The sequence below is a fragment of the Mustela lutreola genome, chromosome 1 (genome assembly GCF_030435805.1).
Source record: "Mustela lutreola isolate mMusLut2 chromosome 1, mMusLut2.pri, whole genome shotgun sequence".
In the NCBI taxonomy this organism is placed as follows: Eukaryota; Metazoa; Chordata; class Mammalia; order Carnivora; family Mustelidae; genus Mustela; species Mustela lutreola.
The window spans coordinates 280,615,154-280,631,131 of record NC_081290.1 but is presented as its reverse complement, the minus strand read 5'-3'; the positions used below and the strand labels follow the sequence as shown (position 1 = coordinate 280,631,131).

The 15,978-nt window shown below is 62.0% G+C and overlaps 1 protein-coding gene across 2 annotated transcripts; it reads left to right on the top strand.

Annotated features, from left to right (window-relative positions):
- The first annotated feature begins 1,824 nt into the window (after window positions 1-1,824).
- FADS3 (fatty acid desaturase 3) lies at window positions 1,825-15,348 on the top strand. Of its 2 annotated transcripts, XM_059144273.1 has the most exons (12): window positions 1,826-2,212; window positions 9,773-9,883; window positions 10,400-10,597; window positions 10,947-11,048; window positions 11,184-11,306; window positions 11,571-11,631; window positions 12,152-12,228; window positions 12,613-12,710; window positions 13,114-13,210; window positions 13,319-13,398; window positions 13,605-13,730; window positions 15,023-15,348. In XM_059144273.1, the coding sequence occupies exons 1-12, from the start codon at window positions 2,006-2,008 to the stop codon at window positions 15,072-15,074; spliced, it is 1,332 nt and encodes a 443-aa protein (XP_059000256.1). In that variant the 5' UTR covers window positions 1,826-2,005; the 3' UTR covers window positions 15,075-15,348. The 2 variants fall into 2 exon arrangements, with proteins under 2 accessions (XP_059000262.1, XP_059000256.1); XM_059144279.1 differs by lacking the exon at window positions 10,400-10,597 and having other exon boundaries at window positions 1,825-2,212.
- The last annotated feature ends 630 nt before the right edge of the window (window positions 15,349-15,978 follow it).

Genomic DNA, 15,978 nt, shown 5'->3' with positions numbered 1-15,978 from the left:
AGTCTCAGGTTCTCCCAGGGCCCCTGATTTTAGGAGAGTTGCAAGTCCATTGGGTTGAAGCCTGGAAGGGTAAAGCCACCTATGGAAGTCCCTGAGGCCTGCAGAGAAATCGTGTGGGCAGCTGTTGGTTTCACTCCAAGAAAGAGACACACAGTTCAGGCCTTACAGGAACATAACAACAGACGGCTGGAGAACTCAGCCATCGCTGTCTCCTTGCCAGGGTTGAGTGCCTGGAGGCATGGCTCTGTGGCCCCAAGCCCTGTCCTTGCTTTACCTCCTGGGGGGCCCTTTGCAGGCCTTCATCAGCTGGGGCAGGTGGAGGTTCCGACCCACTCCACTCCTTCAGCCGCCTTGCACGTGGTTGAGAACCAGGTCGGGGCCCAGGGAAGGTGGCAGGGGTGAGCATCTGAACAGTGAGGGCTGCTGAAGCTGGGGTGGGGGCCACGCCCATTGTGCAGGGGCTGGAGATTGGGGCAGGAGGTTCAGTTCTGGTAAGAGCCTACCCTCTCTATCTTTGTGCTCACCTGCGGACATGGTGGCAGCTGGGGTATCTGCAGTCACCGCCCACCTCAGCCACCAGCCACACACAACATGCTCAGGGAGGGGGTTCAAGGGCACCTCAGTGATCAGGCAGCCCAGGGCCATGGTGACAGCAAGGCCTTACCGGTTGTCCTGGCAACCAAATAAAGTCTCTTGGTACCAAGGGAATCCAGAGGCCACTTCAACCTTTCTTGGCACCCCAGCCCTCTTGCCCCACAAACACTGGCTTTAATGATTTCCTACAAATTGTTAAACCAAGATAAAAGGTTAGCACATCAGAGAAACATACTTAGTGTTCTCCGAGTGCATTCCCAGAACCAGCCCAGCGGCAATCTCCCCTGCGAACCTGTTCCAAGCACAGTTCTCCGCCCCCAAACCAGCCCAGCTGAATCCCACCCTGGGGGTGAGGGCAGCGCTCCTGCCTTAGGCTCCCCGGCGATGCTGCTGGGCTCACCTGATGCCCCGCTGCAGAACCTTGGCCTGACTGCACTCCACATCATTTGGGGACGCTTCGCTTCTAGGAACAGGTGTCTTTATCTCAAAAACACATAAAAAGTAGTTTGGGGAGCACCTTACACTCTCAAAAGGACTTGAATTTATTTAGGTAAAAGTGGGGGAGGGTGCTGTACCAGGCAAGCCACCCGCCAGGGCAGCCAGAGGACGACAGCTGCCCGCTACGGATTCGGGTGCCCCTGCTCCCCTTCCACATCCCCACCCTGCAGCCCCAGCCTCAGAAAGACCACGGCCCCCCGCAGACCGCCCCGCGCCGGGCGGGTTGGTGCAGCCGGTCGCTCAGCCCCGACGGCGGCCTCGCTGCGCAGAGCTGGGGGGCCGATCGTTTGAGAGCTGTTTACAGTCACCCCGAGGCGGCGTTCCCACCTCCGAGCGCTCGGGACTGAACGTTCCGGGACGCGTGGCTGGAAGCCCCGTGTGCGCAGACTGTGGCTCCAAGCCCCGCCGGCACAGACCTGGGCCCCGAGGGCACAGCCGCACAGGTCAAGGGTGTATAAAGTCCCGGTCCCTCTCCAGTGCACCCCGCCCCGCCCGCCGGGAGCCGGGAGCCCGCCGCGGACGGCGCCCCGGGGCAGCGCCGGGCGTGGTGGCCACGGCCCCCGCGGCCGGGGTGGGCCCGCCTGGACACCGCCCTCGCCGGCCCGGAGCGCGGCGCAGCCAATGGAGGCCGAGGCGCCGCGCGGGGATTGGAGCGGGTTCGGGGTGGGCCGGCGGGGCCGGGCGAGGGGAGGAGGCGAGGCGGGCGCTGTCAGCGCGGTTATAAGGGAGGGAAAAGTTCCCTGCGCCGGGAGCCGGGCAGGCGCACGCTCGTACGGCGGCCGCAGCGGCAGGGCGGGGCCGCGGAGGAGCCGGTGGCGGCGGAGGACGCCCCCGGGGCCGCGACGCGCTCCCCTCGGGGTCTCCGGCAGACGTCGCCAAGGTACCGGGGGCCCGAGGGCGTTCGCACGCAGCCATGGGCGGCGTCGGGGAGCCCGGCGAGGGGCCCGCGCCTCCGGGGGCGCCGCTGCCCACCTTCCGCTGGGAGCAGATCCGCCAGCACAACCTGCCGGGCGACAAGTGGCTGGTCATCGAGCGTCGTGTCTACGACATCAGCCGCTGGGCACAGCGGCACCCCGGGGGCAGCCGCCTCATTGGCCACCACGGTGCTGAGGACGCCACGGTAAGGAAGCCCACCGCTGGCCGGGTGGAGCCTGCCGCTCGCTGGGGCCTGGTGGTGGGCACTGGGACCCTCTCCACTTGCGGGGTCTGGCATCCTTTGTGCTCTTCGCTGACCTTTGATCTCCCGTTCTGGGACCCAGAATTGGGATGGACAAGCCAGGGCCCGATGTGGAGTAAGAAGGCCACGTCCCCCGCATGGAGGACCTGCACACGGGGCCATGGAACAGGGCTGGGCTGGGTGCAGCGGGTATGTGCAGGAGTGAGGGGCTCTCAGAGGTGGGTGTGTCATGGTCAAGGAGCCCTCCCTGGGCCCTGAGCTTCTCCTCTGGGATCTGGGTCCCCCAGGCCAGGTTCCTTTTGCTGAGTGCCAGGAGTAGGGTGGGTCCCCCCCCTCTCCCGGACTGCAAGGATGTGCCATCAGAGGCTGGGGGCTGGGCAGCAAAGCCTGGGCAGGGCCCAGAGGTCTGTGGCTTTCCTGAGAACCGCTGTAAACTGCTCTGAGGGGCAGTGACTCACCTCTCCTGGGCTGGCAGCTGCACGTGGGAGAACTTTGCCAGCCAGGCTGGGTGGGCCTCCTCGGGAAGCATGATCATCCCAGGAATAGGCTGGTCCTGGGGGACCCTGACTTCCCCTTCCCAGCCCATGTCTAGACATGTCTTGCCAAGGAGGGATGTGGCCCGGTCCACTCGGACTGCCTGGCCAGAGTCCAGTGGTAGAACAGCCTGTTGTGGGGAGCCCCCTTTCTCACCAGCCCCTTTCTGGAATCCAGCAGGCCCCATCCTAAGTCGAGGAGTCGAGGCCATGTTATACTCTGTCTTGACCATCTAAAATTCTTGGCTGGCCACTCAGGGTACCAGGAATCTTCCAGATATCAGGAGATGAATCCCTAACTGGCAGAACTCTTAAGCGGCAGAAGAAACTGTTCTGTCCCAGGAGGTCAGTGTCCCTGTTTACCAGGGCTGCTGGTTTGGACAATCCCCATGGACTCTGTAAGGGAGAAGGTCTCTCTTCGCTACATCCACCCCAGGAACCTGAGGGTTTAAAGTCAGAAGCCTCCTGGAAGTTGAGAACGTGACAGAAAGCCTTGTCCGTGGGCCAGGTGGTGGCCACGGCATTGAAACTGACTGGGGGCCGACAAGCGTGTGACCACGCACGGGCCTGTATGCGTGTGAGCACTGTACGCGTTTGTGTGCGTGGTCTTATGCGTGTGTGTTTCTGCCAGGGGAGAGGGTGGGGATGAAATGCCAGGGTGCTGGCCCCCCCTCAAGGCCACCCCAACCTTGGAGCAGGATGGAGGCAGCTGAGAGGAAGGGTGACACAGAGCATTTCTGAATTACTTGTTCCTGCTTGGTGCCCGGGCCCGTGCTGGGGGCCTCCCTCATGGGAACCCCATCAGACAGTTAGCCCTCCACCCAAGACCTCCATCAGACAGTTTTCGCGTTGGCTCAATCGCCAGTAATTTCCATTTCCCATTTCCAAAAAGCGATCTCCCATCGGAGACTCAGATTGACCTTGAACCAGGTGTTACTCCTCTGAGCCTCAGTTTCTTCATCTGTAAAGTGGGGAGAGCTGGGCCAGCCAGTGAGCCGGCTGCGGGCAGGACTGTGCCTTCTCAACTTTGTGGCCCTAGGGCTGCCATGTAGTCGCTCCTGGTCGGTACGTGTGGCCAGTAAGTGCGAGTGCGCCCTGCAGACCACACAGGGCAGGGGACTAGCCGTGGCATAGCCGCCCCTGGGCCACTCGGCCTTGTCTGGCTCTGTCCACGCCTGCACCAGGCAGGAGTTGCATTGAGGCCCATCTTAGCTTTCTCAGGGCTCCAAACACCAGGCCGGAGTTGCCAGAAATAACCTGGGCTGTTTGGACCAAAGAGGTTCTGAGGTGCCTGGGGGGGACCCCAACCTTGGTCTCTGCGGGGCCTACAGCACAGATAACAGATGTGAGCAGCCCAGTGCTGTGTGTGGTCAAGTCCAGGCCCTGGGCACCCCATTCCAGGCCCTGGAGCACAGGTAGGGGTGGCATAGCTGTCCTGCTAGGGCTGTGCTCCCCCGGCCACCTCTCCGTAGCCCCAGCCGTCCCATCAGCTGTTCTCATGTCCAGGCAGCAGAAGCCTTCCTGCCAGGAAATTCCCAGAGTTCCTGTGCCATGAAGTCAGCCTGTGGCCATCCTGGGATACAAAGCTGGGTACCCTGGGGAGAGTGATCTGGGCCCCGAGCCAGGTTTGCCTAAGAGTCAGAGGCAGCTTGAGACTAGTGGAGCCAGCCACGGAGGGGCAAGACCCGGCTGCTGCTGGTCAGAAGCATACCAGGGCTGGGCACCGAGTACCTACTGTGTGCTGGGCTCCAAGTTCAGCATTTGACTCTTCTAACCCTCAGGATTCCCATGTGAGGCAGGTACTCTTTGTGATTTTTCCCACTTTACAGATGGGAAAGCTGAGGTTCAAAAAGAGAAAGTGACGTGATATTCAGTGGCAGGGTCTGAGATGTGAATCCGTAGCCCATCCTCTTAACCACATGCTGCCCTGTGACTTAACTGGTTTTTTTCCATTCATTCATTCTTCACTTACTGACTCATTAAACCCACCCGCAGATCCTCAGTGAGCATATCGCAGCCACCAAACTGTGCTCCAACCTCTAAAAATACAGCCACGAATGAAACATCGCAAGGATAAAGTTCCTTGGCAGAGGGTCGAGCTAGAGCAGAGGCTCAGAAGTGGGAAGGTGCTCAAGGAAATAAGCAAGGAAGCCAGCGGGGCTGGAGTGGAGCAGAGGGGAGAGGGCAGGCAGTGAGGTCCAGAGGTGGTGGGAGTGGGCTCCCACTGGGCGTCTGGGTCCCTGAAAGCAGAACTTTGCTTTATTCTAAGGGGATCTTGGAGGCCAGAGTGGGGAAGCCAGGGCAATATAAGGTACATTTAGAAGGATCCCTAATGGGGATGGGAAGGCAGAGCCCTCCAGGAGAAGGGCAGCAGGCTAAGGGAAGAGATAGTGGGGACCTACCTTCTCCCAGCTGAGGTCCCAGTCACCTGGGCTCAGAAGGGCAGGCATGGCCAGGGCAGAAGGCAGGAGCTGCTGGGGGCCCAGGAGCACCAGAATGGGGTGGGTGGCTGGTATAGGAGTTAGCTTTAGGGGTGTTCGGACAACAACCCATCCAAGGCACGTATGCGTGTTGACCCATTTCACAGATGAGGAGACAGGCTGGATGTGGGTGACGTGCAGGGACCTTTTTGCAACCCTCAAAGAGCAGGGCCTGAGTCCTTGGGCTTGGAGAGTGGGGCTTGTGTCTGGGTTGGAGCTGGGAGGAGGTGGGCAGAGGGGAGGCTCTGAGGGGTGGGTTTAGAGGGGGCCGGGCAGGAACGCAGAGGACCTGGCTCCAGAGCCCACACTGCTTCCACCCAGCACGCTGGCCGCCTGCGGGGACTCCGCATGAAGGGTGACCTCCCTGGGCACTGCCTTGGTTTCTGCAGGGTCCCCACCCACTCAGGCTCCTTCCCACGCTAGTTGCAGTGCCTGGCTCCTGCCCTGGGGGCATGCTGGGCAGGAACACAGTGCCTATGGAGGGACGCTGGTGGCCCCACCCACCTGGTGGCCCTCCGTGCATTTCTTCCTGAGGGCATGCAAGCGTAGTGCTTTCCCATGAAGCGGCTAGGGAGAGCCAGAGCTCCCAGAGGGAGCTGGGTGGGGGGGTGGAGGGGGGGGGGATGGGGGTGGGGTGTGTGTGGCTGAGAAAGCACCACATGTCAGAGGGCCTGGCCCCTTTGGGGTGCTGGGCGGAGCCCTAACCTGGGTGCCGGCTAGTCACTGGGGGCACCAGGAGTGGCTCTCTGGGAGGGTTGGTCCTTGTGTCAGGCTGGCCTGCATGGGTGGGGGTTGCACGAGCTGTGTGCCCTTTGGCCTCTGTCTCTATGTGTCCTCGTCTATAAAACGGGGACCCTGGTACTACTTCCCCACTGACCCCGATGAGGCAGGTGGGGGGGCATGGGAAGGAGCACGCAGGCTGGGCCTGAGGGCTTCCTTTATCTTCCCACAGGGAGAGGAGGGACGGAAGGATTCCTCGGGTATCCCGTCAGGCTTACCCCCCTACCCACCATTGTCACAATTCAACAGAGGCTTAAGGAGGCTGCATGGACAGACTCAGACCACTTGAGCCCCCAGCAGCCCCGCTCCATTCCCTTCCTGATCTGGAACATTCCCAAATCTTTGGGGAGTGACCAGAAATGCTTGCCTGTCCCCACTATGTGTCCAGCTTCAGGCTGGCTAGGATTTGAATGTTGGGGTGCACACCACTCCCCTGCCTCACTCCCACAGGCCCGCCCTGGGAGGCACTAAATTCCAGTGGGCTCAGGAGAAGGGCACATCGGGCCAGTGCAGGACTCGGCCGGAGCTGGATGCCAGGCCCTTCTCAGTGCACTTCTACCTGCCCAGATCCGTCCTCCCGGCAGGCCCATGAGATGGGCACTGGTGGTTTCTGCTGTACTGTTGAGGAAATGCAAAATGGGGTGTGTGTGTGTGTGCGATCTTGTTTGTGGCTTCACAGCTCAGTTCATGATGGCTGGTCCCCAGCAGCCTGGCACGGAACCCCCCACTCCCACCCGTTGGCCGACTGCTACTGGGGGCTCACGAGGAGCTGTGGGGGCAGGGCAGGAGCTCAGAGAGCATGGATATCACAGATCTATTTGGGTTGGAATCCCCACTGGGCTGTGATGGACTCTGGCCTGGGCGGGGGTCCCTACCACTCCAAGCCTCTGTTCCAGTAAAATGGTTCTTATCCCTGCCTTGCGGACTCTTGTCCACTTACACCTGCTATCCAGCGCCTGCTCTGCCAGTGGGGGAGGATCGTAGGATGTTTCCCAGGGCACAGGGGTGGAGGAGGGTGGGGCCCCCCACAGTGCCCTGAAACTCAGGCAATACAGCCCAAGAAGCGCCAGGACCCCCCCTCCTGTGCCTCACAGTCCAGCCTCCAAGCAGCCAGGTCCTTGGCTCTGTGGGATGGTGGCCAGCTTAGTGGTGAGAGCCACTTTCTACCTCACTGCCCCCCCCCCCCAAGATCCACTGCCTCCCCCCAGCCCCACCCAGGAGTGGCCACCCTGGGGCTACTGTTGAGTGGCCCCAAGCATAGTTTTGCATTCTGATCCAATCAGAATCCAATCTCCATCAGATGGAGCTGTGTGAGTGGCTTGACCTCTCTGAGTCTTCTGCCCAGCTCCTGGGTCCTTAAGCAGTGGCCCAGGGAGGGTCTGCTCACATGGCCCCCCGCATGGATTCCAGCAAAAGCTGTCTGCTGGTGCATCAGGCTTTGGCCCAAGGCCAGCGACCCACCTTGTAGGGACTGAGCACAAGAACAGTTCGGGGCACCTGGGCAGCTCAGTCTGTTGGGTGTCCGACTCTTGGTTTCAGCTCAGGTTGTGATCTGGTATTTGTGGGATCGAGCCCTGCATCACGCTCCACACTGTGTGGCGTCGGCTTCAGATTCTTTCTCCTCACCCCATCTCAAATAAATAAATAAAATCTTAAAAAAAAAAAAAAAAAAAGACAGGCTCAGTGGTGCCGACCTGCTTCCCACGGACCAGCTACCACCCTGCCCCTTCTGTCCCCCATCAGACGGACCCTTGTCTGTGGGCTGCTGGATTTTCTCACCGGCCCTTTGGGGCCTAACCAGCCCCTGTCATGCCAGGGGATAGATCAGGCTGGAAGTCCCTCTGGTGGCCCTTGCCCCCAGTGCATCCCCAAGCCTGGCCTGGGTGAATCGGGACCCAGGGACAGCGTCAGGAGGGAGCTCCTATGGCTCCTCAGGAGATCTGGGGGTCTGGTGGGCACCAGGGTGACCCCAGAACACAGGATGGGAGAGAAGAAGGGGCTGAAAGAGGAATGAAGAAATCCTGGGGCTGCAGCCACGTGCAGCCGGCGGAGTTTCAGAGGAAGCAAGAGGGGCTCAGAGTCGGTGCTCATCAGCGTCGGAAAGGAAGGGAATTCTGCCACCTGCTCCAACAGGGATGAAGCTTGAGGGCCTGATGCTGAGTGGCAGGTCAGCCACGAGAGGACAGATAAATATGTTTGATCCCTCTTATCAGAGGTCCCGCGAGTAGTCAAATTCATAGACTGCAGAGTGGTGGCTGCCAGGGTCTGGGGGGCAGGGGGAGTCCGCGTTTCATGGGGGCAGAGATGAGAAGGTGGTGGAGGTGGACGCTGGCCATGGTGGCTCGGCCGGGTGAGGGCGCTTCATGCCTGAAAGGCACCGGAGTCTGGAGTCTTGCCCTCTTTGGCCTGGTCCCCGCAGGAGGGTAGACTTGCTCAAGGTCACAGTGGGTGGGGTCAGCTGAGCCCCAGAGCTGTCTACCCTCGCAGCTCCCCAGGAGGCCCCAGGGCCAGGCAGCTTCCGGTGGGGCCAGTCTCCTCTCCACCTCCTCCCGCCAAAGTCAAGATCATCTCGGAGAGCGGAGAGGTCTACACGATACAGCTCTCTCCCTGCTTAGGAGCTCAGGGAAGGGCTCCAAGTCATATTCCCCAGGACCTAGGTTATTCCAGAAGCTGGACCCTCCTGGGCCCCACCCCCAGCCCCCAGAGGTCTCTAGGTTGCCCCGGGCCAGCAAGCAAGCATTGGACAGGAAAAGGGACCCTGGGGTGGATCCTGCAGGTGTGGCTTCTAAGTGGGAGCTGGAGGGGCCTGAAGTGTTTCCTCCCCGCAGGACCGTGTGGGATGTCCAGTAGCAAGTAGAGGGGCCCAGCCTTCCGTCTGAACGTCCCCCAGAAGCTGGAAGGCTTGTTAGCAGGAGAACAATGGGAGGCCCCGTTCTCAGTGTTCTTGAGAGCTGTTTCCTTCGGCAGCCAGCAGGGCCCTGTCCCAGGCCCCGCGGGAACAGCCCCTCACCCCCATCCCTGCTTGTTCTAGCTGGTCAGGGCAAGCCGGTGAGGGCTAGTTCCTTCAGAGATAGCCTCTGCGAGTTCAAGGGTGAAAATCCAGTGAAGAGCTGAGAGCGAGGACAAGCCCGTTGCACCAGGACTCGATTGGCAAGACTAAGGGAGCCCAGTTGTACAGGCCGGTTTGCTCAACGTTTCAGAAGCCCCTGGGCCGGCTTCCCCACTGGTCCCAGTCCCTAGCGCTTTGCTGTTCTGGCCTCTAACCCCTGTTATAGTGTGCCCCGCCCCATTCCCATCCCCAGCGGTTTCAGAGAGCCATGGGAGTTATGTGATGTTTATTTAATTTGCTTTTTTTAAAAAAAAAAGATATTTTCTCCTCCTGCTTTTAAAATCAAATGAGCTTAACCATTTGAGTCTCTTCCTTGCCAACCTAAGAACTCAGTCTGTGTGGCCCTTGCCTGATTTTTGGTGAGCCCCCCCCCCCCCCCCCCCCAGTGCCGGGGAAAGTAGCTGCAGCCTGGCTTCCAGCGGGACACCCAGGTCCTGGGGAGGACTCGGCCAGGCCAGTGGGCAAGGCTGACCCATGTGGCCCTGTTTATGTGACCGCAGATCCACCAGCTGCCTCTCCATCCCAGGTTCTCCCACCCATGCTGCCTCTGGGGACCGCTGCAGCGGGCTGGCTGTCCCCCTGACTGTTGGCTCTCCTTCAGGATGCCTTCCGCGCCTTCCACCAGGACCTCAATTTTGTGCGCAAGTTCCTGCAGCCCCTGTTGATTGGAGAGCTGGCCCCAGAGGAGCCCAGCCAGGATGGACCCCAGGACGTGAGCGGGGCCCTGGTGGAGGCCAAGCTGCCAACGGAGGGGTGGGGGTGGGGGCATCGCCAGTAGCAGCTCCGTCCACATTCCTCCCAGGGGCCCCCGGGGGCCAAGCCTGGGTGGGCCATCCCTTCCTGGGCAGGTAGCTGGCGGTGGAGGCAGAAGGACGCCTGCAGGAGCCCAGGGTTGGGGGGCTGGCCGGGCTGCAGCATCTGCTGTGTTTCCTGCTCTGGGCCCAGTATCCCCATCTACACCGAGGGTTTGGATGCACTGGGCTTTAAGGGTCTTCCCTGCTCTGGCTTTCTCTGCTTCTCATGTGCCCCACACCTTTTGTGGGGCCAGCCCTTGCCACCAGCTGCCTCCCCAGCTCAGACCCCGGGCTGGAGCTCTCCCCTCCGTTCCTTCGGCTGCACCCCATGGGCCTGGCCCCGGGACTGGCTGGGGCATGGGTCGCTGTGGGGGGACTCCCAGAGATCACTGGGGCCTCGCTGCTGTAGCCCACTAGCCCTCCCACCGTGGCAGGCCCAGCTGGTGGAGGACTTCCGCGCCCTACGCCAGGCGGCCGAGGACATGGAGCTGTTTGAGGCCAAGCCTGCCTTCTTCGCTCTCCTGCTGGGCCACATCCTGGCCATGGAGGTGCTCGCTTGGCTTCTCGTCTACCTCTTCGGCCCGGGCTGGGTGCCCAGCACCCTTGCCGCCCTTGTCCTGGCCACCTCCCAGGTGACTCCAGCGCTGTCTTGCCGCCGCCCAAGCTATCTAGTAGATACAGGGCCTGGCACCCGAGGGCACTCTGGATGTATTTGCTGAGTGAATACATGAATGAATGAGCTGCAGAGTCCCCAAGAGGCGTGTATCTGTAGGTCAAGCTGCGTGTTAAACAAGCTCGGTGAGAGACTTCCAAGTCCCCAGGCCTCCTGACGCTCAGCTGTCCTCATCTGTCAAACAGAGGAAGATGGCCCACTGGGTCTTAAAATGCAGCAATAACTGTGGGGGTGCCCTGGGAGCTGGGAGGGAACCCTGGGCTGTCCGGTCCTAGGTCACCGGCTCCTGACCCCGCCTCGGTCCCCAGGCTCAGTGCTGGTGTCTGCAGCATGACCTGGGCCACACGTCGGTCTTCAGGAAGTCCCAGTGGAACCACGTGGCCCAGCAGTTTGTGATGGGGCAGCTGAAGGTGAGGGTGGGGGGGCAGGCGGCGGGGAGCCACGCGCAGAGCTGGGGGTGTCTCCCTGGCAGCCCGAGTGTGCAGGCGGGGGCGGGGGTGCACCCGGCCTCGCCCCGGCCCTGAGCGCTCCCTCATCCCCTACAGGGCTTCTCGGCCCACTGGTGGAACTTCCGCCACTTCCAGCACCATGCCAAGCCCAACATCTTCCACAAAGACCCAGATGTCACCGTGGCACCCGTCTTCCTCCTGGGGGAGTCGTCCGTTGAGGTGCGTGGGGAGAACATGGACTCACCCCGCTGGCCCTGCGGCTTGGTGGTGGGAGTTGGGAGGAGGGACTGTGGCCACTGAGTCCCTTGTTGTGGCCCAGGCCTGGCCCCTGACCAAGCTCCCCAACAAATCCAGGCTGAGCCACTGCTCAAGGGGCCCCCCTTCCCCACTTGCCAGCCCTCCGGGGAGGGGGGATGGGCCCAATGGCTGGAACCTAGGGCTGCCTTGGCCCCAGCCAGCCTCCAGCCTGTGCTGTCTCCGCAGTACGGCAAAAAGAAGCGCCGGTACCTGCCCTACCATCGCCAGCACCTGTACTTCTTCCTGAGTGAGTGGGCGTGCATTGGCCCTGAGATGGGGGCACAGCGGGGCCAGGCCTGCCGACCCTCTCGACAGCTTCCGCTGCCTCCCAGGGCGGGGGCCCACTTGTTAAAGCCTCCCTCCTACGGCCCCTGCTGGCCTCTCCTGCCCAGTTCTCTCTCTCCCCCCAACCCCCCCATCCCCTCAACCATTCCCCCCCACCACCACCACCTGCAGCCAGGGCTGACTCTCCCCTCGCCAGCTGCAGCCTCGGCCTGGGCATTCAGAGTTCCTTCCTGCACTCGCAGCACGGGGCTCCGGAGCCCTAGAGCACGGGGCAGTCGGTGGGGAGGCCTGCTTGAGGCTGGGAACCTGGCCCTGGCCTGCAGAAGACTCGTGGGTGACATGGGGTTGGGTACCTGGAGGGGACCGGCACCCGGTAGCACGGGCGTTCCCGGGGTAACAGCGCCTCGCTCCCCCACTCCCTCGGCCTCTCCTGCTTGGCAGCCCAGCCTTGTTCCTCCTGACCCCGCTGTTCCCTCTTGCAGTCGGCCCACCGCTGCTCACCCTGGTGAACTTCGAGGTGGAAAATCTGGCCTACATGCTGGTGTGCATGCAGTGGACGGTAAGCGGGGGTGGTAGGGGCGTGGGGGGGACTCGGCGCGGGTCTCCCAGGGAAGCTGGTGGTGGTGGGAGGAGGGGGGGCACGAGGTGTGCACGTGCAAGTGTGCACAGGACGTGCTGGGGGTCTGTCCGGGTCAGGGTGCCCTACCTGGAAGCGGGGACCCCCTGGGCCGACTCTGCCAGTTCTGTGTCTCCCAGGGAGGGGTCCCTCCATGACACCTTCTCCTCCAGAGTTAGCCCCACAAGGCTGGCAGGGCCAGGACCCTGGCCCTCTACCTTGCTAGGAAAACCTTGCTGAGGCACAGCCAGCAAGAAGGGGTGGGTGACCCCAGCTCCCACTCCCGACTGCTTCAGGGCCTCTGTGCTCCTCTCCCCTCTTCTGCAGGACCTGCTGTGGGCCGCCAGCTTCTACTCCCGCTTCTTCCTGTGCTACGCCCCCTTCTACGGCCTCCCTGGGGCTCTGCTCCTCTTCGTTGCTGTCAGGTATGGCCAGACTCGGAAGGGCCGGGAGTTGGAGAGACCACACGCAGGCGGCAGGGGACCTTGGCCACAGCCCTCCATGCTCAGAGCCTCCACATCCCCATCTGCAGTATGGGGACAGCGGGGCTTCCTGCCTGGGGTGGCTAAGAAGCACGAGGGGCGGGGTCCCAGGGGCAGCGGGTCTGGAGGCCGTGGCCCGGCTTACAAGCGGCCCCATGGACGGCCATCCTTGTGCGCTGGGCTGCTCCGGGCTCCGCCGAGCCATGTCCCCTGCTTCGCTCAGCTTCCTCAGACACCAGTGGGGGAGGGGTTACAGCAGTCCCGGGGCACAGATGAGGATGCTGAGGCCCAGGCCTGATCTAAGCGGTGAGCTAGACACGGGCAGTGCCTGAGCCTCTCCTCTCAGGGTCCTGGAGAGCCACTGGTTCGTGTGGATCACGCAGATGAACCACATCCCCAAGGAGATTGGCCACGAGAAGCACCGGGACTGGGCCAGCTCTCAGGTGGGCTGCAGGGGTGTGACCTGGCCGGGGCCCCGCTAGCCCCTGGTGGGGCTCCCAGGGCAGGGCCCTGTGCCCACCTCTCAGCGGTGCCCCACCTGTTTCTGGCAGCTGGCGGCCACCTGCAACGTGGAGCCCTCGCTCTTCATTGACTGGTTCAGCGGCCACCTCAACTTCCAGATCGAGCACCAGTGAGTGCGGCCCTGGAGGCCCCACGGGGGTGGGAGTGAGTCCTGAGCCTGGGGGGGCTGGCCAGGGGCCCCTGTGTCCAGTCTTTCCCTGGGGAGACCAAGACATAAGCCCTGGACTCCCTGGGGGCCTGGGAGGGGTTGGGTGGGGAAGGGGGCTCCCTCTGGCACCCCCCACTTCAGGTGCCAACCCACGCTCTCCCCACCAGCCTCTTCCCCACGATGCCGAGGCACAACTACCGCAGGGTGGCCCCGCTGGTCAAGGCACTGTGTGCCAAGCACGGCCTCAACTACGAGGTGAAGCCCTTCCTGACCGCCCTGGTGGACATCGTTGGGTAAGGACCCCCCATGCACGGCAGCTCCTCTCGGGCACCTTCCCGGACACCTGGCTCTCAGAGCCCACACGGGTCCCTCTTCAAGAGCTGGCACTTGAGGCTTTTCCGATCAACCTCTCTGTCCTCAGCCTGTGCCCTCCCTCCCTTCCCGGGGCTCTCTCACACCACCGGGTTTCGGGGGCACCTGTCGTGGGCCCAGGCCCTGTCCTGCATCCCTGTCTCTGAGCAGAACAGACTGAGATCCCAACCTTTCTGGAGGTGACGTCCTAGTAGGGGCCATAGGAAGGTTAAAATAAGTCAAGTACAGAGGACGTGGGAAGAGAAGATACGCTTTGGCAAAAGAAAACCATAAAACCTAAGAATGGGGATGGGTGAGGGGACGTGAGTGCCAGGTAGGACTTGCGGGTTTCTGATAGGGTGACAGGGAAGGTGGTATTGAGAAGCGGCCACATGAGCAGGGACGGGGAGGAGGGGGGAGGGCTGGCCATGGGGTCAAGTGTGACGGGGTGACTATCTGGGGCAAGGGAACAGCCGTGCCAAGGCTGTGAGGCAAGAGTGTGCCAACGGGAGTGGAGGAGGGACACGCAGGACTGGGGTTCTGGAGAGATGCCCTGATGGGGGCTCGATTCGAAGCAGAAAGAAGCAGAGCAGAGGTTCCTGTAGCTGTCCACGTGAGGGATGGGGTAGTTGGCCCTGCAGGTACCCTTGGCCATGGGGAACCGTGGTCAGATTCCACAGCCAGAGCTCGGCCCCCTCTGTGCTCCGCCGCACGCTGTTCCCTGGACTCCGAGGCCCTTCCTTCCATGCTGGGGTTGGACCTCCTGCGGCTTCTCCTGCACGACCCTTCCTGGCCCCTGGCTCTGAGCGCCTGCCCTGGGCACAGAGTTTCCCTGCGAGTTGTGGCTGGTTCTGGCTGCTCTGTCTGCCGTCAGGCTCAGGGTAGGGAGGGTGGGCAGGCGGCAGGCTCCTTGACTTAGAAATGGGTCCTGGGATCGCAGGGCCCAGCAGAAGGTGACAAAAGAGAGAGTGGGGAAGAACGAGGGACGGGCCCGTGCTGACTGCGGTCTGGACTTGGCCTTGGTGCCCTGTCTGCTCCCAGGCAACGTCTAGATTCTACTCCAGTGAATGAAAGTGGAGCTTCCACTCCCGGTTACCTGGCTGCCCCACCCCCACCCCAGCGGCCTGTCCCAGAGGAATGGGGACAAGTCCATTCACTCACCCTCACTGTCCTGGGGGCTGGGGGTAGTATCTTGCAGTCAACAGCCCCCCCACCCCCCATCTCTGTCTCCTAGGTCACTGAAGAAGTCTGGCGATGTCTGGCTGGAAGCCTACCTCCACCAGTGAGGACAGCCGGACCCCGGGCCCGGCTGCCACCAAGCTGGCCTAGGCAGACTTGTCCGCCCCCCTCCCCACCTGGCCTAGGGGGCCCTGCCCACCCTTCTGGATCTGCTCACCTCAGCCCCCTCACCTGTGTGCTTGGCAGCCCTAAGGCCATGGCTCTTGGCCAAACAGGACCAGGGCTAGGGGGATGATACATAAAGCCACACAGCATGGCATGTTTTCCTAGAGCAAAAATTTAGGGAAAACTGTTATTTTTATATAAAAACAAACCCAGATACATGATGGAGTATTGACTCTATAAGGCTCTTGGGGCTGGAGTTTGCCCCAGACTTCCTAAGAGGCATCGGGCCCTTGGGCCATTGGGGTGCTGGGAGATGGCAATCGGGGGGTGCCAGTGAATGATGGCTTTTAGAGGTCCCCTCTGCCAGGGGTTGGGGAGCTGGCAGCTGCCCCAGGCTCAGCTCTCTCTGTGGGCCTGGGCCCTCCCTTCGTGTTCTTGGCCCACTCACCAGCAACCTCCGGCAGTCACGATGGGCTCCCCTCGCTTGACTCCTCTGCACAGTGGGTCTGCACAGTGGGACCGGGGCCTGTCCAGCAGACCAGGGCTCAGGGCGGAAGGCCATGTCCAAGGCGCCCCTTGAGCACAGAAAGGGGGAGCCAGCATGGCCCAGACATGCCCTGGCCTCCTCCCGTAGCCTCCTTGTTGAGGGGTCTCCTAGGACCACCCACTGGTTCCGCACTTGGCATCCGGCTGGTGGGGTGCAGCCTGACTGCGCTCAGTGGCCCCCAAGGGGGAACACAGGCTTTCTCGCATGCCTGCCTGGGACCAGGTGCCTGCTTGGCATCAGCAGCTTAAAGAAAATGAAATGCGAAGCTAGAATTTCTCTGAGGGCCTTTCTGGAGAGGG